We start from the raw sequence: 27716 nt of genomic DNA, 5'->3' as shown, positions 1-27716 counted from the left end.
GAAAAAAGCCCACCTGTATACAGCCGGCCACAGCCGTTACAGGCTCCCCAGTAAGGTAAGTAGACAATCTCAGTTTAGCCTGTCTGGTTTTTTTTTCAAGCACAGGGATTGTTCATCAGTGTCTCATGATTTAAGTTCTTTTCCCAGAACTTCTCTTGTTTGTTTATCTACATAACAAATACTGCAGAATTCCCTAAGGAATAGCAGCACCATGAGACATAGAAGTAACCCTTAAAGCATGCTTTCTTCTAAGTCTTGCACAAAAGATATTTAATTCTAATATTCAGCAAACTGACAGAAAATGTAAAAGTGTCCTTTTTGTCTACTTATTGCTCTAACCTAAGCTCATAAAACAGAAGTTACTGTAACAAACACAAAGAAAAAAGTAAATCTCTTGGCTGAATTCAGCATAGGCAGCATACATTGCTAAAGCTAGCATTATTTTGTGAGACAAGAAAAGTTCCTACTTTAAAAGATAGCTTTGTTTTTGTATTAAGATGTCAGTTTACTATAGCACTGCATTGCAGCTTTGTACCACTAGTCAGTTGCTTGACAGTAGTTACTGTCTAGGTTTACAGAATGATTTTTTTATTATACTGAGCCTTGAGATGGCATATGCAGTAGTGTTATGTCTAGTTAAAATGTTCTTTATACAATGTGCAGGCAACTTTTATCAAACCAGTCTTAGATCTGGTTGTCTAAAATTTGATTAGGGGTAGATGTAAACTACCTAATAATATGTGTGCAACAAGTACCAACTTATGTTATACACCCCATATGTTCTCTCTTCATACAATCACTTTACTCATGTGGCCCTTAGCTACTGATGAAAGTGTCCAGAAGGTGAAATTCAGTATATCCAGTAAAATTAACATTTTAAAAGTAAGAGTAGCAAGTACTGCAAATGCAACAGGAGAAGAATATTAGAATGTGATTAGTAAGTAAGTGTGTAGTAAGTACAACTTACTATCCACTATGTGTCTAGAAAAGACAAATATATTAAGAAATTTTAGAATGTTAAGCCATTTTCAAGACTACTAATCCCACTCCCAGTAAAATGACTATACATTTGAAAGCAGCAGTTAACATGTCTTGGTAAATAAACATATTTTATAGAAAAAGTTGGATTAAAACCCCACTCCTGTAATACAGGACTTACACATACTAAACAACTAATAAGCACGGTACATGACTGAACAATATCCACTGCATTCTGCAACACATGCAACATGAATCTAAATTGATAACATGTTGATTTCATATGGGAATATTAAGGGATGGTAACTCTTCAATAAACTCTGGTTATCTGGGGGGGGTCTGCACTTTGACTTTGTGTCAGTTCTTTATAATACTTCTACATGTAGCACTTATATTAAACATATAACCTATATAAAAGCCTGGAGGTTTGCTGTTCTGAATATATTTGTGAACATGGCTGAAAAGAAAAGGAGCTCAGGAGAGTTAAAGAGCTGTTTCCTTGGAAACAGCTAAGCTTCACCCCCCTCCTTTAATACTGTCCACTTCCACTAGAAAGGCATATAAGAGGAACCAGACCCAGACTGGACAACAACGTCAAGCAGAGAAAGAGAGAGCGAGAGATAGTGTAAATATGATAAGATAATCTAAGAAGAGTCTATCAGTAAAAAAATAATTATAATATAAGGAAGTAAACCAGGAAGGGAATAATATTAATGAACACACTGTTTTAGCTGCAAAAGCAAAAGAAAAGAACCCATACATACTCAAGTCCTTCACCACAGGCAATCAAAGCAGCCAGTAACCCCACTTGCTGTGGTTAAGGTTGAACACCAGAAATATTTTTCCAGGGGGATGGGGAGAATTAATGTCTGCAATAAAGGATAGCATATTAAGGAAAAAGTTAGACGTGCAATATTAGCATACATTTGGCCCAGTCTTTTGTGAAGACTGAATCAATCTTTGCATAGTGCTTAAAATATCCATTAATTTACTTGGGAGAAAGCTATAGGTAGCTATAGGTGCATAGGACTGAGTAGGGTTGCTGTGATGACATTTACATGGACACTACCACCAAAATAATTGCAGTTTCTGTGAAGGCCCAGGTAAAATCAGCTAGATGTGTTATTTATTCTCTGCTCAATGATGTAACTTGTGATTTAATTACATGGGTTAAAATCATGCTCACATCAGTGCAAATTCAAAGTGTCTGCAGTAATGAACCCCAATATGAGTTATATTATTTGTATGAAAATGGAAGTTCAGAAAACTTCAAACTAGACACCGCAAGGTTCATGTATTAGACTAGTGGCACTTATCACTGCTTGGAAGTTTTTAGATTTTATTGTCATAGAAGAATCACAGTGAATTTAATTTTGTTATTAAGGCCTGGCCACAAATTATCTATTGAACTGAGGTCTGGACTCAGTGATTCCATGACATTAACACTGTTGTTTTTAAGCAACTTTTGGGGTTATTGTATATCTGAATGATAATCCTTCCAAGGCTCAGGTTTTTTTGCAGACTGCATCACGTTTTCCTGATCAAAATATAACATAAATACTTCTAAGGTGGTGAATACTTTCTACAGGCACTGTATATCAACTATGAAATATGTAGAAGAGAATTCAAGAACCTGTCACCCACCCACCCTTAGTCCCCTTTAGGACTGCGAAACAGAACAAACAGAATCATCTGATTGGAATGTAAAAAAGATGGTGAGGCCAAGAGCTCCCAGACTCTGCAGCTGTATATAAAATCCTCCATCCAGCTGTTAGCAAGTCTGGGTGGGGCTGAGTGGAAAGATGCTGTATCCTGCTCTACTCTACTTCTTTCTAAGCTCATAAAACATACCCATTTTAAAAATATGACCCTACCCTTGATATAGATTTTTAGATTTTAGATTTTACTTTACTTTGACAGCGCTAGATCACCAGATGACTCAGATGAAGATTTTATCCATGTGAACCAGTAAAGTGTCCTGCTTTTTTACTGTTTAGAAATTTTATAGTGTTTTTCTATTGTTTGGGTTTCTATTTCTTGTTTACCTCGATTTATTTGGCTTCAGGAACAGTGTATGAGAATACACTAAATTATGCAAAGATAAGGGTAACTAGGCAGAGTAACCTATAGTAGTATGTTAAAAAGTGAATGTAGTTTATTATTATTATTATTATTATTACTACACATATTTATAAAATGCCAACATATTCCATGTGTATACATCAAACATACAAGAAAACCTATGCCCACCTTGCCTGCATGTAGTAAAACCATTTCACCCCAGGATAGAATAATCCGATTCTGGAACTTAGTTTACAGCAAATGCAAAAGTATATGATATAGTGACTGGGAGGGGAGGTAAATAAGTAATAAATTAATAGCTTTTTGAATTGTAAGTAATAGATTTTTTTCTATCCTTTGCCCTGATGCACATATCTCTAATAAGTATATACTGTCATAATCATAATTTTGCATGTTATTAGCCTTGGCTGCATGACTAGCCTTAATAAAACACCAATTCATACTGTGCCAGGTTAGTTTCTTTCAGTAAACCTTTTAACTGCACTTCATAAGCATTTTTACACTGTTCAAAGGCAGACAAAACTTGAATTAAATAAATAGATAACATTTTTGCCATACACTTAGCTGTTGAACATTTAATTAGCAAGATAGGTTAAAAAAAGTTGAGCAAGCCCTTTGCAAAGTTGCCTATAAGTTGATCCAGAAGAAGAAAAACAGGCCAGCTGCCATTTCAAACAGACAGGAAAAAATACATTCTTTTGCCTGGCTCCCACCTAACAGTTGGATGGATCCATGGAACAGCCAGAGAAGGGTACAAGATTTGGATAATAACTTCATACATGTAAAAGTGTTTTCAGATTTAAAAGTGCTATGGACATAACATTTTATGGGGCAAAACTTTATATTTCCCCATTGAAAAACAAATGAAACCTTTGTTGTTGTGTGCCGTCTGTTTGCAATTAAGAAATAGATGTGTATGGCATGGTATTTCAGTTTCATTTACCACGCATTGGCTGTGAGTGAAATACAATGAAAATTCTATGAAACACTTAGGAGGACACTGATTTACAATGACATTGGGCCCTCAGAATCATTTGCCAGTGTATGTGCACCATACAATGCTTCTTCAGTGGGGTGGTAAACTAATAGTCAAGTCAAGTAACTAATAGTCAAGTGACAGATCACCCACAGGAAGCAACAGGAACACCATACTGACTGTTTCAAAGCAATCTGTTGTCCTATTAGGGAGTTGGCAGATAGTAAGATTAGTCGCCTGCAATAAATCTTCCCTACTGCAGGCGACTAATCTTCCCGAAATGCCATCCCACCAGGAATAATGTAAATGCCAGTGGAATAGCATACAAGTCACTTTGCTTTTCCATAGTCACCAGAAGTTACCTCACAAGGAAACTTCAGGTGACTTTGGAAAACCGAAGCAGCACATATGCCATCCCACCTGTCGGGCGAAGATTTATTGCAGGCGACTAATCTTCCCATGTGCCTCCTCCGTTACTGTACATTTGAATCTCTGCCTGATCAGGTGAAGTATCAGAGGAGGGGCCGGGCAGTACATTGAGGGGGTGTGGGGTTGATGTAGGGTGAAGACACACAGAGCTACTAGTAGCAGCTACTTGTCATGGCTACAGAAATAGACAATGCTGATCATTTACTAATTATTGTCTCTCTGTGATTTTTAGCAGAGGCAATTCTCTGTATTGCCTATGGCATGGTATTTTCTGGCATTAAGTAGCTGTGACAAGTAGCTGCTAATAATTAGCTCTGTGTGTCTTCACTAGAGGGTAGGAGAGATAGAGGTTGATCTAGGAGCAGAGATTAGGGTGGATTAGTAGAGGATCATGGGTGTAGCAAAAAGCAATTATAAATTTATTACCAGGTACATTGCCTGTAAATTTTTAATTCTGGCTGGTATTTTACTAAGTAGGCTGTTGAAATACTGTACAGGTGGCAAGTGCTCTGCTCATGATAGTCTCTCCCAGGCTTAAACTGGCACTGTGGAGAGATATATAAAAATAAAATAATTTCCTATCCGCAACTTTCATAACTTGTAACAACCACTTCTTGGATTTCTTTGTAGAAACACCTCCAGGCTTGCCTAAAAGAATATTAAATGTTAGGCACATTTTAGTAGTGCAATTAACATTCAACAGTTAGTGACACCCATATTCCACTCCTTAAAGGACATGTCAACGCCAAAAATAATTTTTTGCTTAATAAAAGAAAACATGATTCCAAGCAACTTTCCAATGTGAATTTATCGAAAAATTGTAGTGCTATAAAAGTTATTTGTAAATGTTCTTGCTATTATAAGCAGCATTTGCTGAACTCCTGGTTGTTACTTTTTAAACAATGTTGCCAGGGTCAATCTCCTCCAGCAAGACAAGCATGTCTGTCCGCTGACTTGTGTTATATTGTTTCAAGCATTAGGCAAAAATGTATATTTTGGGTTGACTTGTCCTTTAATGTTACAATCACATTGTCTTTTTTAAAGGTAAAGGGAATGTTATGCCTTCCCAGCTGTGTAAGGCAAATATTGGACCAAAGTTCTCAACAGAAATCTAAACCTTTTCTTAGGGTCCTTACAGGGTAAAGTAATAAATGGCTTTTGTTTGCTAGTTGTCTAGTAACCCATAGCAACCTATCAGCATGTAGCATTTCCTGTGAGTGTGTTAGGCAACCCCAGTTAGATGATCTCCTTTAGAAGCCAACCTTTAAAGGAGACATTTTATATAAAAAATAATATTCAGTTATAATACTCATCCTCCCTCAATGTGAAATGATGCAGAAAAAAATAAGATTTGAAAGCATTTTACCTCCTAAAATTGTCATTATATGGTATATAGAAAACAATCACAGCAGGCAGACAAGGGGAGGGAAGGGAAGGGCATGAGCAGGAACTGTGACATCACAAAGCCCCGCCCACCCTTTGCATATTCACTGCACTTTAAGTAGATGCTGCTCTGTTATTGAAGCAGATCAGGGCCAGAGGCTCCCAGCCACATACTGAAGAGTCTAAACCGGAAGCTTGCAAAAGGGGTGGGTAGAGCACAGTTTTCAAGCAGTTATGGGAATATTTGAACCCAAAGGTATTAAAATAAAAGCACTAACTTTTATTTTACATTATATTACATGGTTTAGTGCATTGTAAAAATGTATGGTATATGTCCCCTTTAAACATAGCATATACCCTCTCATAAACCCATAAGGCATATTATAGCTTCATATCTTTTAGATCATAAACTCTTTTGGGCAGGGCCCTCTTTACCTTTTGTATTGATTATTGGTTGTTTTTGGTATGAAAACCTGTATGACTATTGTATACATACATTTATTGTACAGTGCTGCAATATATATTGGCGCTTTATAAATATTGTGGGGGTTCACTCGCTGGTAGGCTGCAAATGAGGCGACTTCACACACCAAGACCGGTGTAAGGGCTTCCTGCCCGCGTTTATTTTTCAGCGGCTGCAGAAGTTTCCCCTCGCAGGGGGTATAAAACAACAGTTTGAACAGAAATATCAAGCCTCCTGGCTAACACAAAAATAAATGCTTCTCTTTCTCCTGAAGCTGAGCAAATCCAGCAGCGTGTCTCTCTCTCACACACACACAGGCTCATCAGCTCCCCTGAACAGCTTCAGGTGTACTACAAATAGGCCTAGGGCCTCCTGAAAAACCTGGCCTATGGATTTGGGAATCCACCCACCCTGCTCTTGCGGATTCCCAGTAAGACCAGCCCCGGATCAACAATTTAAAAAAACTGCAGAGAAACAAAGTGTTTCTATGCCCCAAAACACTGCTGGTCTCACCTCAGTAAAAATGTCTGAGAATCCGTGGCCCAACATACATGTTGTCAATCACTTTTCCCCAGGAAACCGGGGACCTTTTTGTCACCATACCACAATATGTAATAATAAAAATAACCTAAAGTCCTAGTAGTTTACCACTCTCTGCACCCTGGGCTGTGTGGAAGATGCTGGAGTCCACATGTCCTGCTCCTTGCTGGTCTTAGGAGGTGGGGGTTCCTTATATTCTATCCATCCATGAGCAACCTCCACTGTAAACATATTGTTATTGTTCCTTCCTTGTGGATCCTTACATCTTGGGCAGGCCACGCCTGTCATAAGGCAAGGTAAGAACCTTGCCTCAGGTGGTAGGGAGTGACCAGTTACCAGGGGCAACAAGAATCCACATCTGGTAACTTTAAGCACAAAATTTTAATTTATAAAATATATAATGCTCTCTGCATTTGCTATGCAGCCCCATATGGACCTGAACAGACGCTAAAGTTGTAAGCAGGGGGCGGCATCGGGGCAGCTGCTGTCTATGGGTGCTCCTTCCAGCTGGGGACGCACCTAGGACACAGGAAGGTGGGATGTTCACTATTTGTGATTCACTCACACATCTTCCCTCGTTGTGGCAGAGGGCCCATGGTCATTGGTCTTTAATAGGGTACTCCTCCCTCTGAAACCACATTAGGATCTCCTATTGTTACAGGAGGCTCTACTTCATCTCCATCAGAGATGATGGAACACTTTCACAGGTGCAGTTGTAGAACTGGACTTCTTCCTCTCACTGGCCTTTTGAGGATGCCTTTAGCTGGGACATACTAGCTTCCAAGGCCATCACTGCCTACTTGGGGAGATCTTATTTTTAGTCAGGAGCCCCATCCAGCACCTAGTTTGATCAAAATCAGGTGAGGGCTTGGTAGACTTCTGCCTCATACCTGCCACAAATTGGAATTACCCCAATGATTACTTTCCTGATAAAGAATTTAACCCAGTCTCCTACCAGAACCACACTCTTGACATGATAAAGACTCTTGAGAGTATCTCTGTGCAGTTTTAGCACACAGCTCTGCCTTGCACATCCGCTCACTCTAACACACAGCCTACTGTGTGGGGTTGTTCACCTTCAATATCCAAATCTTATTAAACCACCAACAATGCCCTCAGCTTGTCAGAAAATCAATTTTCCATAAAAAAGTAAAAGGTCCACTGTAAAAGCTACTTTCTAAACCTGTTAAATCAGTACTTCTTCTGTCTCTCTGATTAGTTTTCCGAATGATAGAAGTGGCCTACTTTAAACCTGAAACACTCAGAACTTCTTATATACTTACAGCATCACATCCAGGCTTTGTCTTTACTTTTTTCTATTAGACCAATTATTAATTGCTTCTGCACCCTAACCAGTTGCATAAATTGAAAGGTCATTGGTTAATTTCTTCCTTGCAATGGCAAATGCACTGGAATATATTGACTGGCTATACATACCCACATTAGATCAAGAACGAAGTGTTCCTGGGCTTCTTCTAGGTTGATGAGATTATTGGGTTTAAATGCTCCAGGGAAGGAAATATGGGTAGACAGCATAGAAACTTACCTATGGTTATCAATTTTGCTCAGTTCCAAAAATGTTCTTGTAGTTTATTGCTGCTTTATCCAAATCTGATTACCTCAATTCATCAAAGTCATTTTGCATGTGTTAATAGTCATATCGCAAATGACTATACAGTATATATGCAAAAATCTCAGTTATCACAAAGCGCTATGTCCATTGCATTGCGATAATTATCAAATAGAAATAGTTCTACCGCATAATTCACAGACATATTTTAAGCATTAAATGCATGAAATATTGCAATAATTACTGTGAAACTTAACACCTCCTTGGAGTGGGCATTACTAAACAACATTGCAGTTCGTGATCATCTGTGGTGACAAGATGGAGATTGCAGTTGGATTTTTTCTTGAATGTGAACGAGAGAATCAAGTATGTGATCGTCCTAGAGTGATGCATGCTCGAGGTTTCAGGGAAAGATCAACTCTAGATGGATTATTAGAGGAGGAAATAGTGAGGTGCTATAGATTAAGTAGAGCAGCAATCTATTGCCTGTATGAGGTACTGGAGCCTTATCTTCAGCCACTAACACACAGAAGCCATGCTGTACCTGGCATAGTGAAACTTCTGTGCTTCCTTTTTTTTCGGAATCAGAAGTTTTCAGAAAGTTGTAGGGATATACGGTGGAGTCTCACATTCAACATTTTCACCGGTCCTGGATGCAATACATTCAGTGTCTGGGAATTATATCAAGTTTCCCATGAATAGAAATGAGTGGAACACTGTAAAAAGAGATTTCTATTGTGTCAGTGGCACCCCAAATGTCTTAGGTGCCATAGATTGCACCCATGTGGCATTTAATCCACTACAAGACAGAGAGCATATTTTCCGGAATCGAAAAAATTACCATTCTCTGAATATCGTATTTGTGACAGTAAGATGAATATCATGAGTATTGTCTCAGGATTTCCAGACTTGTCACATGATTCTTACATCTTGAAGCAGTCCAGATTATAAGGTGATTTTGAAAGTGTAAAAATGCCTCATGGATAGTTTTTAGGTAAGTATTTGTGCCATGTCTATCAGAAGTTTGCTATAATTGCTTTCTGTCTCCCACTGTGAAACCAGGGCAAGCAGGCCCTGTTTTCACAGTGGGAGACTGAAAGCAGCTTATTTTATTTCATGATCTTAATCTTATTTTATTTCAGGAGATGCTGGCTACCCATGTTATTGGGAGCTAATGACTCCAAAAACCAGGACACATACAAGGGCTGAATCTGCTTTTAATGAAGCACATCTGTGCGCGGTCTGTACGTGAAAGAACTTTTGGGGTTCTGAAGAGCCGCTTCAGATGTCTCGATAAGTCAGGAGGAAGCCTAATGTACAGCCCCAGTAAAGTGTCCCAAATTGTTATAGCATGTGCTGAACTGCACAATATTGCCAACCGTCATGGATTGCCTGGATTTGTGTCTGATGATCTAGATCAGTGCTGTCCAACTGGCGACACGGCCCGCGACCCCCCTCTGTGTGGCCCCCACCTGTCTAGCTGCTTTGATGGCTTACCTTTGTGTAAGATTTAAATGGCATCAGTACTAAGATTAACTGGCCCCCCGCATGGTTCACACCTCAAATTCCATCTGTAATCCCCCTGTATTGTTTAAACATGTAATCCTCTGTACTGTTTACACCTTTTAATCTCTGCAATGTGCAACCCCTGCATTGTTCACACCTCAGGCTGTAATCACCCACATTGTTCACCTGTCCACACCTCAGACTGTAGAAACAGTGCCAGCATTGTGTCATTGTATGTACTGCCTGACCTATGCTGCATGTGTGTATGGCACACACAGGCAGCATAGGGCAGACAGAGCATGGAACACACAGGCAGGGTAGGGCAGGCAGAGTATGGCACATACAGGCAGCATAGGGGCAGGCAGAGTATGGAACACACAGGCAGGTTAGGGCAGGCAGAGTATGGCACACACAGGCAGCATAGGGCAGGCAGAGTATGGCACACACAGGAAGAATAGGGCAGGCAGAGTACTGCCTGTGTGTGCCATACTCTGTGGGAGGTGAACCTGGCAGGGGTTTGTTCTTGGAGTTTGTTAGCAGTTGGAAATAGCCATTAAATGGTTCCTAAGGTGTATAATTATGTGCTGGGGGTTGATGTGCTATCCACAGGGTAGGAGGAGGCATATGGAGTCAAGGGTGTGTCTTAATATGACTTAATATAATTCTTTCACATATGAATGAAATAGTAAAAAGGTAAATGTTGATTTACATAGCACTATAATCACATAGGACTGATGTTCTGATGTTAATGTTTTGTAACATTATTGGTTAGTACCAGATTTGGCCTTGAAAAATATAAAAATAAAATTTGGAAAAAAAATATAAAAATAACTCTGTTTAATGTCTGTGTAAGATTTATCAAATTGTAAAATTAGAGCACAAAACAGTAAATTATCTCAATTAATTTTTAGAATCAAAAGATCTTCTTTACATTCACCCATTGATAAAAACACCTCTACAAATTTCAAACAAATGAATAGATATTGGTGGAAATTTACAGTGATGAACTCTAATTAAACACTTTAAATAAATTTGCCCCTCAGCATATCAACAAAACATGGGAAATGGTTTCTTCGTTGTATTGAAGAAGTGCTTGCTGAACTGTCTGCACTATCTTTCCTACAACAGCATGTTGCCACTACTCGAATGCTATCTATAACACTTAGCAACTTTTTGCTCAAGTCCTGTTGACAATTACTTATGTTATCTAAAATTACATTTTGTTTTTCCAACAAAGTAATATGCTGTTCCTTGACTTTTAAGTCTTTCTCATGCATCTATAACAGAGCTGCCTCGTATGAGGCTTGTCATCCCTGACTCTTGTTGTAACGTGTTGTGGTGATACACAGATCAAGATGAACAACATGCAATTTTTTCATGAGAGATTTTTGATAATTGATAAGAGACTTATGGACTTTGGTGTAATAGTACTATTTGTGGATAATCAGTTACATTTTCAGAACACTGTTTTGCATTATCATCAACAATAAACCTTCTGTCTTCCATTTCAGGATATTATTGGGGTTCACTGAGGAGTTGTCTTGCTGACTTTCCAACTGAGTCAGCTCTTGGACCTCTTGAGTCACCTCTTGCCTACGATTAAGTGCACATGCGCACAAAACGTGTTAGGCGCTTTGTTTTTAAATGGATTAATAAAGACCGATTTTAGCCAACATCCTTGTCCAGTGCACTTGGAATTCTTTTGTCTTTCTACATTTTGCCCTTTCAGCTACGGGTTCGGGGCTCTGAGCACCCGGACCACTTCTGGACAATGGTGAGCTATTCAATGTTGATTTGATTTTCCTTAAGTGCTTTGGGATCCTGAAAGAGATTTGTCTTGAGACAGACTCAGGGTTTATACAGCCAAGTCTCCACTGTTTGCTGGGTACGAATTGATATTATTATCCTAATGTAAGCCATTTTGTTTATTCTTTTATTTATTTATTTACTTATATATAAATATATGGTTTTGGGTATGCTCTTTATGCTGTTCTACCTCTTGGACCTTTATCTAAAAAATTATATATTTTTTTAAGGACCATGTTCATCATGACATGAAACATACAAGTTGATGGAGAATGCTGTTATTCTTTTATTTTTTGAGATTAAAAATGAACGAAAAAACGATAAAACATCTCTTGTGTACATTAATTAAAATTAAAAAAAAGGTGCAGTCTTTAGCCATACACACTGCAAGGCAAAAACAAAAGGTTGAAAGATTGACTGCACATAACTACAAGATTAACTGACTGCACATAACCCAGCAAGACACACATGTACAATAACACACCTATCTCATTGCCAATACACTGCACTTCTCTCATTTAAACACCTGCATTATACAGGGAAACAATTCACTCTCATGCCATTGCAGAATCTTGACACAACCCACGTCTCCTCAAAACTTAGTAAACAATATTACCTGGAATGCTAGAAAGTGACGATTGTCTGCCTTTGCTTTTAATAGCTGTTAGTGATGAATCTGCTTGAAAAAAAATATGATCACATTAACAATGAGCTTCTCTGTAAGTGAAAAGACACTTATATTAATGTAATTGGACCTACCGTTGATTACATTTCTGTCAGAATCAAAAACACCAGCGACACCAGTCACACAGTCTCTGTGAATAAGAAGCATCAGCATTTCTACATTTCTACAACTACACCATGCAAGTCCAACTTGGCAATGATAAAATAGACATTACCCCCAGAAGTATTGAGGAAATAATCTATTAACCAAACCTATCCAGACCAGTATCCCAGTTCTACTCATTACTCAAAAAAACAGGAAACCTAGTACGTAGGCAGAAAGATATCCCTCACTTGACACCTAAAATGTCAACCGAGATCTTATAATCTTGATCTAATACAGTCCTAATCAGCTCAAAAGATAAGATGATCAAGTTTGGATTTCTCCATAGAACCTACCTAACCCCCTTTAGACTCCACTTGTTAAACCCTAATATATTCCTGATATTTGTCCAAAGTGTTCGCATTCCCGAGTCAATTACATTCAGTACATATGGTGCGGAAGTGCCCGCACATTAAAAAAAATAAAAAATATTTAAAGAAATCAGCCGCCTATTAGAACTCATGGTACCCTTAGACTTAACACTACTGTTACTAACACTACTGTTACTAAACTAAGTGGAAGTAACAGCTCCCACTATAGCAGAAAGAATGCTATTATGCTTCTTCTTTATACAAGCAAAAAGGCTAATAGCATTTAAATGAAACTCCCTAAAAAAAGACAATGGACTGAAATTAACATTAGAGGATGTCCCCAAAAATGTGGTAAAGTGTGGACTGCTTGGCTATCTGAACACTTACCGACATTATTACTTTAAATGTGAGTCAGTTTCAATTAGCATAATCTGTATCATAACCAGCATGTGGTCAAGGATCTCATGATGGTAAGGCGTTGATTGTATTAGCATGATTGGAGCTATGTGGTGTTATTAACTCTTTAACTACCAAGCACATACTCCGTACATGCTGGCAGAAAAAGGCTTTATCTGCAGAGCATGTACCCTGTATGTTCTTGGGCAGGTAATGATTTCTCTCTGCAGAGGTAGCATGTATCAGTCAGGAACAATGACAGCCCCTTGGGCAATGAGTCAGGGGTGATGCCATGCCAGTCCTGCGACGATCGCATTGCAGGACATGACAGCCTTTTTGGCATTGAAATCTAAAGTATGCAGCTTTCTGGAGCAGTGCCTCGAAAAATTTGGTAGCGTACTACTGGGAGTTTTTGAGAAAATCTCCATAAAACCAGTAATCAGTATTTGGTACTGACACATTCAGGAGACATGGGACTTTCCAAATCAGTATTTTCATGAATAAAATCATTTATGTTTCTGGTATATGTATATTATAATATGGAAAAAAATCATATTTTAGACATTTAAAAGCCTATATCTCGTTCCATAAGTGGAATTACACAAAATTTCTAGCATATTTTGAAGGCTTAGGTTGAGAAAAAACAATATATGGTTTTCCTGGGTAAATATTCCCCCTATAAAGTGAAAGTTCAGCCATGACAAAATTGACTGCCAGTGAAAGGTTTAAAGCTATCCTTTGTCTGTTCAAAAGACTCAGGCTATAAAGAATTACATTTTGCCAAAAGTTTTAGAAGAAAGTCTACTTTCCCTGCTGGAGCTAGGTTCTTCTTTGCTCAAAAGAAGCATGGGAGTCTTAGAGGTCTGAATAAAATTATTGTTCAAAACCACTATCCCCTTCCACTAATTCCTGAACAGACTAAAAATAAAAAACAAAATCTTCTCCAAGTTAGATTTATGTGGGGGCATACAATCTCATTTATATCTGCCAGAGAGATGAGTGCAAGACAGTATTTAATACCAGGGATGGTCATTGTGAGTATTCATTATGAGTATCTTGGTTTATAGTGTCCTTAGCCGTTTTAAGGACTTCATTGTGGTCTACTTAGATGACAACAAGATGTTTCCCCCCTCTCTGTTTGAGCATGACTTTAAACCTAAAGCCATTCAGCATTCTTGAGGTTTTCTATCTTTTATAGAAGGTTTATTAAAGGGTTTTCACAGATTGTTATCCAAATTACAGCTCTCACTTGATAAGAGTCTAAAGCCTCCTGGTTGCCTGAAGCTCAAAAAGCCTTTTGAACTTTTGTTCAGCTCTGCTCCTGTTTTGGAATCCTTGGTCCTTGTGGGTTAGGTTTACCGGATGGTCCTGCATACCCCAATCTGACACTGGGTGCTACCTTGTCTCAGCGATTCAGTTTCCAAGGTTCTTTACACTCATGTGCCTTCTTCTTTCGGAAACTGTCTCCTACAAAAGAAATTATGATTTTTGCAACCATGAGCTATTGGCTGTGAAATTGATCTTGGACAAGAGGTGCCATCTTTTGAGAGGTTCTATGGAACCTATAATGTTTCTTATTTTCTACAAAAACCTTGAGTAGACTTAATCCACAACAAGCCCACTAAGCATTTTTTTCTCCAGATTAAATTTCCTATAGGCTTCCAAAAATGTCAAAGCTCATGCCTTGTCTTGGTACCTAGTTTCTGAAGAGGTCACTGAATGCTTTCCCTGCCCCATTATCTCTCCTAAGCACGTTATTTCCTCTGTAATTCTGGCTTTGCCTGCTCACTAAAGAGTGTGATCTTCCAATCAGTGCCTGAGGTGAACTTAGACAGGTCTTAATATCTTAGACTACATGCAATACTTGGGGTCATTTATAAACACGGATTTGCACTAGGCAGTGACTCATGGCAACCAGTCAGATGATTGCTTTCAGTGTTCAACCTGCTGCTGGCTGTAAAAATATAACCACTAATTGGATGCTCTGGCTTACTGGCCAGGTACAAATTTGTCCATTGTTTATAAATGAGCCCCATTGTGTGTTTGGAAGCAGGAATGTTTGGTATATAGAGTTTCAAAATCCATAAGGTCTGTGTTTAGGGAATTTTTATGTTGTGTAACAGCATACCAATGTTTGATTATTCAGAGTAATTATATATTCTTTGGCACTAACGTCTTTAAAACTTTTAATTTAATTTTATTTACCTTCAAACACCCTTAATATTTCAACCCTGGAGTGAAGTCTGGGTTGTTTATTACTACTTTAAACAAAGGCATCAGGAGCAAGAAGTTGACCAAAAATCTCCAGAAGGCCAGGAACAGGAAGTTCTTGCTGCCTGATGCCATTCTTTAAGAGTTTTGCTAGTTAGATAAATAGAGGAGGATGTAATTAGTCTAGTTTAAGTACCTAACCAACACCTAGAGCGTAGCGAGATGGGGTTTAATTTTTTTTCTCTAATTGTATCCATTATTTTACTTTTATAAAGATTCCTCTATCGTTTGGCCCCTACAGAGGTATATTTCCATATATTGTATTTTACCCCAGATGAATATCAGGACCTTGTGATTGAATATATTAAAGATTGCGCTGGGGTCAAAAGTAGGAATGGTCTGGATATAAAAGTTAACGTTGATGGTGTTAATTTTTAGTAGGACTGCATCTTAAAGGACATGTCAACCCCAAATATATTTTTTGCCTACTAAAAGAAAACCTAATTCTAAGCAACTTTCCAGTATCAACTTATTAGTGCTTTAAAAGTTATGTGTAAATGTAATTGCTATAGAAAGCAGCATTTGCTGAACTCCTGGTTTTACTTTTTAATCAATGTTGCATGTGCCAGGCTACTCCAGCAAGACAGGGATTTCAAACACCAGAGCCACCAGAGTAGAGAATAGAAAGGACAGGCAGACACTGCTTTTAATAGCAGCTATATATACAAATAACTCAAAAAACATAAAAAATTTGGAATGAATGCATATTGCAAAGTTGCTTGGAATTAAGTTTTCTTTTAGTAGGCAAAAAAAATATTTTTGGGGTTGACATGTCCTTTAAGAGTCCACTTCTCTGTGTCTGTGATGATATTTAGAAAGATTTTTGTGAGTATATAACTTTTCCAACTCCAGTTGGATTAATCTATGTAATAAAGTTGGACTTCCTGATAAAGGGGAAGTTACCTTTTTGTTTTCTTTGTGAGGAAGACAAATCTTCAGCACCTCATGTACAAAGAATTATTAGATTTTAGCAAGAACCTGCCTTTCCAGATCTACAGTATCTAAACTAGGGATTAACATAGTAACAAAGTAGAAGAGGTTTGCTAAGAAGCATACCAAAAAAAAGGAGCATTTTTCTTGGTTATGTCCACAAGTGGACCAGTTTTGGTCAGTGGTTACTACTCTCCTAGCTGAGAACCTAGCTTTTCTGAATTTGTTTACCCCACAGGTTTGCATTCAAAGATGAACTAATCTTCACATATTATGCATGAGTCAAAGATAGAATGTTAATATTCTATGCTAGGGAACTAATTGCAAGGACATGCTATCCCCCTACATTACAAAACTGCATAATGTTGGTTAATCCATCCCTACCCCTTATTAAGCTTACTTTACTGGCCAGGGGTAACCCAAATGTTTTGACAAACTATGAAATGTGTGGCGGGAGGCTTGTTTTGGGAGGCCAGGGCAATTTGATACCACTAAATAATAAAATAATTAGGCCGGAGTCAGATTTTGTTATTAAGAACACTGGCTAATTTATTGTGCAACAACCTATGCAATATACATTAACTCAAATAAGCATTATACTGTTTTTACAGTAAGCTGCAATCTCTAGCTTCTGACTGCTGTCCCAACACCTTATTTTATGTTATTCTATTTTTGTCTTAAGGCTAATGTACCATGGGGAGATTAGTCACTGCGATTTTTAAAAAGCAAGTTCCAGCAACAAGTCGCGAGCCTCTTCCTTCTTCTGTCTTTGTGCCGATTGTGATTGCTCTGCATCAACGATGTGCTTTAGAGTTATTTACAGTGACTTTGTATTCTCTCGCTTTCTAAAAAGGTATTCAGCCCTTGAAACTATCTAGTGTATCTGCCAGCACAACCACTTCAGGAAAAGAACTCCACAGCTTTGCAGCTCTTGGTTTAAATGCAGGGTTGGACTGGGACGCTGGTGCACTGAGAAAAAACCTGGAGGGGGCCTGACGGGTTGTGGGGGCCCCTGCAGGGCGTGCGAAAGCCAAGGCAGGGGCCCCTTGGGTGTGCAGGGACCCCTGAAGCAGCAGTCCCAGTGGGCCCTGCACCCCGTGTAAATGAAAATCCTTTTTATATTGTAAGATGGATCTGAATGAATGCCATAAAGTCTTATTAAAGGATCTAGATTAATAATGCATCAGTACGTATATTTTTTGGTCCCCTTGCCATAGTTATGATATTCCCTATTAAGAACCTTTTCTACAGTGTAAACATTTCTAGCTTGGCCAACCAATCCTCATAACTGAGACTAATTAACTAACTATAAGTTAGATTGAAAAAAGACACACGTCCATCAAGTTCAACCTTAATGTCTATATATAACCTGCATAACTGGTAGGTGATCCAGAGGAAGGCAAAAAAAAACCTCATCTGAAGCCTCTCTAATTTGTCGCAGAGTAGGGAAAATTCCTTCATGACTCCAAGCTGGCAATCAGACCAGTCCTTGGATCAACTTGTACTAAGCAATCTCCCATAACCTTGTATTTCCTCACTTGCTAAGAAGCGTTGTAACCCCTTTTTGAAGCAATCTAATGTATCAGCCAGCACGATTGATTCAGGGAAAGAATTCCACAACTTCACAGCTCCAAATCCTTTCTTAATATTTAGACAGAACCTTTTTGCTTCGGAATGGGTGCCCTCGTGTTAGTTGGAAGGAACTTCTGGTAAATAAAGCATTAGAAAGATTATAATAGGATCCCCTCATATATTTTAAAATAGTTATCACATCACCCCTTTAGCACCTCCTCTATAGTGTAAACAACCCTAACTTGGCTAGTCTTTTTTTTATAACTGAGACTTTCCATACCCTTTACCAGCTTAGTTGCCCTTCTCTGTACCCTCTCTAACTGAATAATGTCCCGTTTGAGCACTGGAGACCAAAACTGAACAGCATATTCTAGATGGGGCCTTACCAGCACTCTGTAAAGTAAAAGAATAACCCCCTCCACCCACAAATCTAAAACAGCTCAAAACCTTGTTGTTTGCCCTTGTAGCTGCTGACTGGAATTGCTTGCTACAGCCACATTTATCATTTACAAGGCCACCAATCCATTATGGATTTGCCTAGTGCAGTCCCATTAAGGGTATAAGTGGCTTGCATATTTTTACAACCCAGGTACATGACCTTAGATTTATCCACATTAAATCTCATCTGCCAGTTAGCCGCCCATATTGCTAGTTTGTCAAGATCCTGCTGCAAGGATGCCCTCTGTACCCAATATTGTAGCCAGTTTCCTATCCATGTACAAACAACTTCACTAAGACCAACAGACCTTAGTTTAGAAAGCAGTCTTTTGTGGGGCACAGTTTCAAATAACATAATTTTGTTAACATGATATAAGCTTTTTGTTATTTATTCATTCTTAGGCTATAGTTTTACTTTAATGATATTTAGCAGACCTAAGGTATGGTGATCCAAACTATGAAAACATCCCATATCCGGAATACCCCAGATCCCAAGCATTCTAGATAAAATATCCTATACCTGTTTTCTATTTAGAAAATAATGAGTTTTGTAAAGGTAAGCACTCATTAAATGTTCTACAATGTACAAGTCTCTAACTAGTAATCTCTTTATTTTATTGCCTCCCTAGTTATAATTGGATCCCAAAAGTTGACTATGAGAGCCCAGGTTATTCTCCTCATTCCTTTGATCTTGATTTTGATCTTTGAGGTGAATGGTCAGCGACGCAAACCACGGCCCACAGTGGTTCGACCTCCTAAGAAGCCTACTCCACCAGCACGAGAACCTGTAGAACCAACTGAGTTGCCTCCTCCTCTTCCTCCAGGACCTCCATCTGTCTTTCCAGACTGCCCCCGTGAATGCTTCTGTCCTCCCGATTTTCCATCCACAATCTACTGTGACAGCCGCAACCTGCGCAAAGTACCAACCCTCCCTAACCGTGCCCGTTATGTCTATCTGCAAAACAACTTTATTGATGATCTGCAAGAGGAGTCTTTTAAAAATGCAACAGAAATACAGTGGATTAACCTGGACAATAATCGCATCAAAAAGGTGGAAAAGAAAATCTTGGAAAAGATGAATAACTTAACCTATTTATATCTAGAGAAAAACCAACTAAAGGAGATGCCATCTTATTTGCCCTCAAGACTAGAGCAGCTTCGCCTTAGCCGCAATCAAATATCCAAGATACCTTCAGGGGTATTCAGCAAGATGGAACACTTGGTCTTACTGGACCTGCACCACAACAAACTGAGTGATGGAGGCTTTAGCAAAAATACATTCAAAGGCCTTAAGAACCTTATTCAGCTAAATCTAGCCCACAATATTCTGAGGAAGATGCCTCAAGCAGTTCCTGAGTCTGTCAATCAGTTATTTCTAGACAGAAATAATATAGAGGACATTCCAGCAGACTACTTTAAGGAACTCCCTAACTTGGCCTTCTTAAGACTCAATTACAACCAGCTCTCTGATAAAGGATTGCCTAAAAACTTATTTAATGTGTCCAGCCTCCTGGTACTGCAGCTTGCCCACAACAAGTTAACAGTGGTTCCACCAATTAGCATCAAGCTGGAACATCTATATTTGAATGACAACATAATTGAAAGTGAGTGGCATGTCTGTCTCTTTATACTAAGTTTCAACAGTGTGAGGAATAAGCTTTCAACAATTAGGCACTAATGCACAAATGAAAATTACTCTAAAATGTAGTAGTAAGATTAAAACACATTTTATGTAAAAGCTTAGTACTTACTAAAAGCACTACTATTTTAGAGTTGTTCCTCAAAAGCAAAACTAATGTCAGCAATTTAATATATCATAAGTAGTTACCTGGTCATCATTGTATGACAAAGAATTTTTATATAGTTACTTTTAAATGACAAAGCCAATTTCCTCCTGCCATTGCAGCTATTTAGTATTCCTGTTTCTGTCCAGGTAGGTAGTGGTCTTTACTTTTTGCTAGCATGCACTTTGAAAACTCTAAAGAAAATGAGCTCAATCGTCTTTCTTTGTACACCACAATTGTCTTCTTTCCCATGACAGCTGTTTACTTGTGCTGCCATCTTCCTTAAATAATTGTCTGTCTGTGTCAATTTGTCTTTCTTTATACATGTTTCTTTTCTTCATGGTCCAATGTATGTATTTATATACTAACATGTTTCTATTGTGTCTGAGTATGTCTCCTTGCATCTTTCTATGTTTGTACCTGTGTATCTTTGTCTAATTTAGTGGTGCTATGTCAAAAAAAGAATGCTAAAAGACATGAACATTAGAAGCACTCTGGATGTGAATAGTTCTCCCATACAACTCAATTCCAAAACCTTACTGAAAAGTGTTTAAAATCAATTAATGTTTACACAATTAGTGCTTGGTGCGCTTCATTTGATGCATTTGGAGTATAGAAAACAGTTTATTGGCAACAGTGAGAATGTGAATATATATTTATGAATCTTAGGGGCGTTTTTTTCGTAATGATCGGTATTTTGCGATTTTTTCGGAAAATTATCGCGACTTTTTCGTTACCAATACGATTTTTGCGGAAAAACGCAAGTTTTTCGTAGCCATTCCGAAAGTTGCGATTTTTTCGTAGCGTTAAAACTTGCGCAAAAAGTTGCGATTTTTTTCGTAGTGTTAAAACTTGCGCAAAACGTCGCGCCTTTTAAGTTTTAACGCTACGAAAAAAGCGCAACTTTTCGCGCAAGTTTTAACGCTACGAAAAAATCGCAACTTTCGGAATGGCTACGAAAAACTCGCGTTTTTTCGCGCAAATCGTATTGGTAACGAAAAAGTCGCGATAATTTCCGAAAAGTCGTAAAGGCGCCGAAAAAATCGCAAAAATACGAAAAAGTCGCAAAATGTTCGTTTTCCAATCGGAATTTTTCCAATTCGGTCGGAATTCGTGTCTTAGTAAATCAGCCCCTTAGTGTTAAAAATTAGCAGAAAGTCTCTTTTATAGGTATTGTAATCAAATGATTCATTGAGCGGAACTTTTATCACATCCCCCCTTATATATGAAGCAGTGGTAGCCCTTATACCATACCAGTCAGTAAGATTAATGGCCATCACCAAGGTGTGCAGTTGCAATCTTGTAATTAAAATTGAACATCATCCACTCATGAACTGGGGACTCTGCTGCCGTCGCCAATGGCTGGCACACCCCAGGAAACCTTGTATTCCCCTACACTTATACTTTTCTGTTCTCTCTGAGCTTTCTTACAGCATCGCTATACACATATATGCAGTCAATATACATTCCATCGGCTTAGCATGGCACAAATTTAAACACAAATGAATTAGCCCTATTTTAATTATGGACTGTACACTCCCCACTTGCATATGCACTTCAAACCATGAAGAATAAGCCACAATAAATGTTAAGGCTGCAGAGGCAAAAAACTTCAACTTACTCTGCCTATTTAAACATGAATGATACACATACTAATACCCACCACATTTAACAACAACATTCGCTCGTCTTTTCTGTGACCAAGAAGGTGCCCATTTAAATAGGAAGAAAGGTTGCATCTTATATCCAACAAGTTTTTTTTCAGCAAGGACTGGGAGATTGTGGAACTCTCTTTCCAAACTGTTGTATTGGCATTAGATAGTTTCAAGAAAGGGTTGAATGACCTTTTAGAAAGTGAGAATATACATAGTTACTGAAATTAACTTTTAGTACCAATTAATCCAGGGACTGATCCAACTAGAGGTCAGAAAAAAAATTCGAACCCCCCCTTCCCCCCCCTCAGGATCATGAATAGACCTCTGAAGGATTGTACTAACAACATTTGTCTTACAATAAAACATTTGTTTATATCTTTTTATAATTCTAATATTTTTATATATATTTATTTATAATTCTAACCTTATTCAGTCAGTTCTTTAAGTACAAATTCTAGAGTTCAAGACCAACAAGTCTAATTTAATCAGTAACTTTCTGTGAGGTAGTGTATCAAAGGGTTTGGAAGACTCACATACACTGCAACCCCAAGGTATAGTGCTCTGCTCAACTACTGTTGGAGTCAGACTTTCAATTTTTGAAGGAAAAATTGCAATCATGTCAAAAACAACAACAATGCAACAAAACTCACACAACCCTTTTTTCAGTCACAGATGTGTTTTGTGACTATTCGAGATTTAAAAAAAATTTCCTGTATATTTGCATTTGTGTTTTTTACAAAAATATTGCAGTATTGAATATTGATAAATCTGCCCTCTAGAATGCAATTACATTTTACAATGGACAGTATCCATTGAGCATAAAGATGTTAAACTAAAAAGCCTATATTTAACTGGCTGGGATCTTTTTGTGAATAATTCAAATTGCCAGAGTCTTGCTACAACACTAGACATCAAAGAACCATGTATGTATGTATGTATAACTTTATTTATAAAGCGCCACAAGGGTACGCAGCGCTGTACAATCTCACAGAATACAAAATTACACACAGGGAGGACAAGTGATATAATACATACAATAAATATATATATATATATATATATATATAAGTGCCATGTGGTATGAGACACAGTAGGAAGGAGGTCCCTGTCCCATAGAGCTTACAATCTAAGTGGCTGGGTAACATACAGGCACAAACTGGAAGGTAAGAGTGCATCAGGTACGGGCATTTGCCCTTAAGCACAGGACTAGGCAAAATAATGTTTTAGTGCTCCAGAAGGTAACAGCTGAGCTTTTTCTTAAAGAGAGTTAGTGTGTTTTCCCTACGGAGGATTCAGGGATAGAGTTCCGGTGGTAAGGAGCAGCGAGATGATAGAAAGGTTTAAGACGAGAGAGCGCAGTGGGTGTGGATGGTGTAAAAAGACGGAGGCTCTGAGAGGAGCAGAGAAGACGACCAGGAACGTGCAGGGAGGCAGGAGAGAGACGGGACGGTAGTTAGATAGGCAGGACGAGTCCAGTGTAGCCTTTTTAAGAATGGGTTTGACACATGCTTGTTTGAAGAGAGAGGGAAAAGTACCAGAAGACAGAGAGGAATTGAATATGTGGGTAAGAGCTGGAGTAAGGGCAGGGGCACACTGTTTTAGTAGGGATGAGGGCATAGGATTCAGTGAGCAGGTAGTAGGCGGAGAGGATCGGAGAAGCTGAGAAACTTCAGACTCTGTTACGAGATTGAAGGAGCTGAATACAGAGAGAGGAGATTTAGGAAGTTTCAGATTACCAGTATCTGAAGGTTGGGAAAATTGATTGCGGATAGAATCGACTTTGCTTTTAAAGAAGTCAGCAAAGTCCTGGGGGGTGTGTTCTTTTCTATCATGTTACTTGAGCAAAATAAACTTTAATGACACTATATACAGTAAATCATTAACATTTTGTTTCCCTCAGGAAATCACAATCTAAGCAAGCAGACAGGTACCATTTTGTGGACACTCATGAGGCATGTATGTACCAGAATGGTGAACCTAAAGCTCATGCATAGGCTACACAATTATAGGCCATGAGGGGAAAGGGGGAACGTGAGGAGTGCAGGGACTGCCCTGTCTCTATGCTTGAGACATTTTATGTATGTCATACAGCTATTTATGTTTGGTTACTAGTTCCCTTTATATAAATTCACCCCACTCAGTAAAGTGTGTAGAGGTGACCTGGTTCCAGAGTCATAAGTGTTTTTCCATGCACGTTAATTTAAAAAAATGTAGTTTTGGCATCCTCAGTAGTACTAATAAAGTACAACAAAACTGGTTGAGGAAGTGTTTATAATAAAAACCTGATCTGAATATCTACGGTATGTCTTATACAGTATTTACACAGAATTCACTTGCATGGTCAACTTTGAGATTTTCAGATATACTGTCATCTATCTTATTATGTTTTCTTGTTTCAACAGAGATTAATGGCACAGAGATATGCCCAGCTCCTCTAGTTCCATTTGACTTTTCATCCAGGGATTTGTCTTCTGTTCCCCGGCTGCGATACCTTAGGCTGGATGGAAATCAACTGAAGCCCCCAATACCCCTGGATGTTATTATGTGCTTCCGTCTCCTGCAATCTGTTGTCATCTGATAAATGTAACACTGCTCAACAATAAACACTGATATATACTCTTTTGTAAAGTAACTCCACAATCCACAATGCTAGACTAACATAAACTCATATTGCAATGCCCAATGCACTAATAACAATGACACCTATTTTCACATTCTGCTTTAAAGCCGCACATTACCAGATGCTGCAGTTCAGGGTTTATTATAAGTGGAGTTATCAGTGTCTGTTGTAAATGGTCTGCCAGGAAGCTGTTACAGTGCTATAAAAATAGGACATAATGGGAAGTATTTGAAATTACAAATTCCCTCTTTTCAAATTTGATGTTGCAGAGCAAGCAAAACAGATTATATTGATTATATGGCAAATGTTGTACCAAAGTTACTGCAGTTAAAAAAAAGCTGCTTTCATTAATGAGTAATTTTTGTGCCATTTTAAATCGAATAAAAAAATGAATTAAAAATGAAATCAAATTAATCATTTTGTGTCATTTCTGTGACACTATTTTAGCATAACATATGTTGCTAAAATGATAATGACCTGACTCATGTGTATCCACAGGTGCAGGGGATTAACTAGGGAGGAGAATCTGAATGTTTTGATGCTCGCGTTTTGAGCTATAAAATGCTCAAGTTACAAATGTGCAGAATCACCCTATCAGTTATTACATTTAGGCTACAAAGAACGCACTACCAATTGTTCTGCAGACAAACCAACAAATTATGGGAATTGAAAACCTGTAGATTTTAAATTAAATATCGTTCCCAGAAATCACTGAAAGTCAGCTGTTCCACACTGGGAGCCAATTTAAAGGTTGATTGGAGACTTTCCTTGTGTCTATTCATGGTAATGTAAGGCTGATGCCACACCATGCGTATGGCATATATTTGGGTGCAGGCACAGGTAGGAGCATATGGTGCGTATGGCGTGTGCCGAAAATATACACCATACGCTAAGTGTGGCATTAGCCTTAGCCTTAACCTAACTAATAGTAGTTACTATTAAAGAACTAATTAAATCTGAACTGAAAGTTATGTCTGTACTAAACTTTGTGCTCTGGCAAGATTTCTTTTCTGGCTGGGGGGTGCATTAAACAAATACATGCTAATTTAGATTAGAACATTTTTTATACTAATGCCTCACTTTTTCTTCTTTAAGAGGCAAGGCACACAGACGTTCAAAATATGCAGTATTTTTTTAATTTAGATTAGAACATTTTCTATACTAATGCCTCACTTTTTGTTCTTTAAGAGGCAAGGCACACAGACGTTCAAAATATGCAGTATTTTTTTAAGCAAACCACATTGATTAAAATGGCCATCCATAGATAGACAATATCTCTGACAGATGCTGCTTTGAAAAAGTTGGTATTTCTTGGGAACACAGTCTAGCAAGTTTTATGTGAATGGGAAGCTAAAATATGGGCATTTTCAAAGCAAAAGTTGTCCATGAGAGCACTTAGGTAAGAAATACTTATATTCCAAGTTGGCTGCTTTTATTGGCCAATGTATGGCCAGCTTAACACACCAAAACAGCACTAATTGAACTTAACCCTTCCCCTAACTCCAGGTCACCTCTATCAACCTTTCTTCCTGCAGCCTTCCCGCACCACCCATACTGTCAAAAGTGTCCCTATCTTTGAACCCATCTTTCTATACAGAGTTGGCATGCAACATATCACGCCGCTTTGGATCCACTTCTGATCTTTGTTTTTGTTTTGTAACTTTTAGTTGAACATTCAAATCTAACTGCTTATTGGTTGCTATGGGCAACATTACCGGTGATGCTGGCTTACACACTGTAATAAATATGGTCCTTGACAGTAAAGGTGGTGTGGGGATGGAGCAAGGCCGGTGGAGGAAGCTTGAGGTTGGGAGGAGGGTTTCATTCTCTTTACCCAAGTCCCATTGTAGTATGCTATTTGATTTATATTTGAGTTATATCATGTCCCTATTATCTCAATACCTTGTATTGAGAAAGAATGTGCCTTCCTCCAGCTGAAGTATGTCTTTACTTGATTTTCCGGCTCTGCAAACTGACTGGGCCCATGATAAAATATAATATTCAACCTGACTATTTGGGACAAACTTGTAAATATACAATCTACAAAGCCAGTAGACTGTTCTGTTCAAATATGCTTACAACTGTACTTTTATATTGCTATGCTATTAATTTTAAAAACAAAAAAAACCTTTTGAATACACTGATAAGATCTCACCATTTATTTATACAGAATACTTAACAATACATTACAATTGGGCATAATCACACACTTACAACAAATTGTTGGCTGCATATATTTCCTCCTCTTCATATTTCTAAAATCCAATGATCATATTTCTTTCAACAACATTTTTTCAAAAGAAATGTACAGTTTTTTTATATTTTTTTGTTACAAAAAGTCTGCTTGTATATGGCACATGTATTTGCATGTAAATGTATATATCCACAATATATGCAATTGTGTTTATCAAATATATAATCTACAAAGTCTGTTTTAGACTAAACAGCTACCTTCCAGCCCCAATATTCACTTGTGACTTGACTCCAGAAGTGATGTGTAAGGGTAAAGAATGGCAAAATCAATAAAGCTTCTGAAATTTTGTTCAAAAAGCAGTATGTACAATCAGGTCCACATAATGGGCATTTTCAAACAACTCTAATAGTGCTAACGTTGGTAAGTAAGTTGCTGCACTGCAAATTTAAAATAAAGAGTCTGGGGTTGTGAAGATAGATTCAATGCTTCTGTAATTCCTGCACTTCCCCCCCAGAAACACCTCTGTTATGTTTTAACAAATTAAACATATACTATTATGATTTTGCATGGTGACTTTATTTTTCTTATTCGTCTGTCAATTCGCCTCTTCTTGGTATAATTAGTGTCCTGCTGAATAGTCTAATGGTGTCATGAAGGGCAGGGGAATGTAGAGCAACAACGAGAATCCCTGTTTTCAAGTCACAGTTTAAAGGAACAGTAACATCAAAAAATTAAAGAGTTTTAAAGTAAATTAAATATAATGTACTGTTGCCCTGCACTGGTAAAAGTTGTGTGTTTGCTACAGTAACTCTACTATAGTTTATATAAATAAGCTGCTGTGTAGCCCTGGGGGCAGCCATTCAAGCTGGAAAAAAGGAGAAAAGGCACAGGTTACATAGCAGATAACAGATAAGCTCTGTAAAATACAATAGTGTTTTATCTGTTATCTGCCAAGTGCCTGTGCCTTTTCTCCTTTGAATGGCTGC

At 38.1% G+C, this 27716-nt stretch overlaps 1 protein-coding gene across 1 annotated transcript; it reads left to right on the top strand.

Annotated features, from left to right (window-relative positions):
• On the top strand, positions 1-27295 carry prelp (proline/arginine-rich end leucine-rich repeat protein). Its single transcript, NM_001102738.1, is given in 3 exon segments — positions 1-55; positions 19107-20081; positions 24319-27295. Coding segments are annotated over 2 exon segments (1125 nt in total). The 5' UTR covers positions 1-55; positions 19107-19132; the 3' UTR covers positions 24495-27295.
• The last annotated feature ends 421 nt before the right edge of the window (positions 27296-27716 follow it).

The sequence above is a fragment of the Xenopus tropicalis genome, chromosome 2 (genome assembly GCF_000004195.4).
Source record: "Xenopus tropicalis strain Nigerian chromosome 2, UCB_Xtro_10.0, whole genome shotgun sequence".
In the NCBI taxonomy this organism is placed as follows: Eukaryota; Metazoa; Chordata; class Amphibia; order Anura; family Pipidae; genus Xenopus; species Xenopus tropicalis.
Note: the sequence above shows the minus strand (reverse complement) of the source record. Positions and strands in the feature narration are given on the sequence as shown.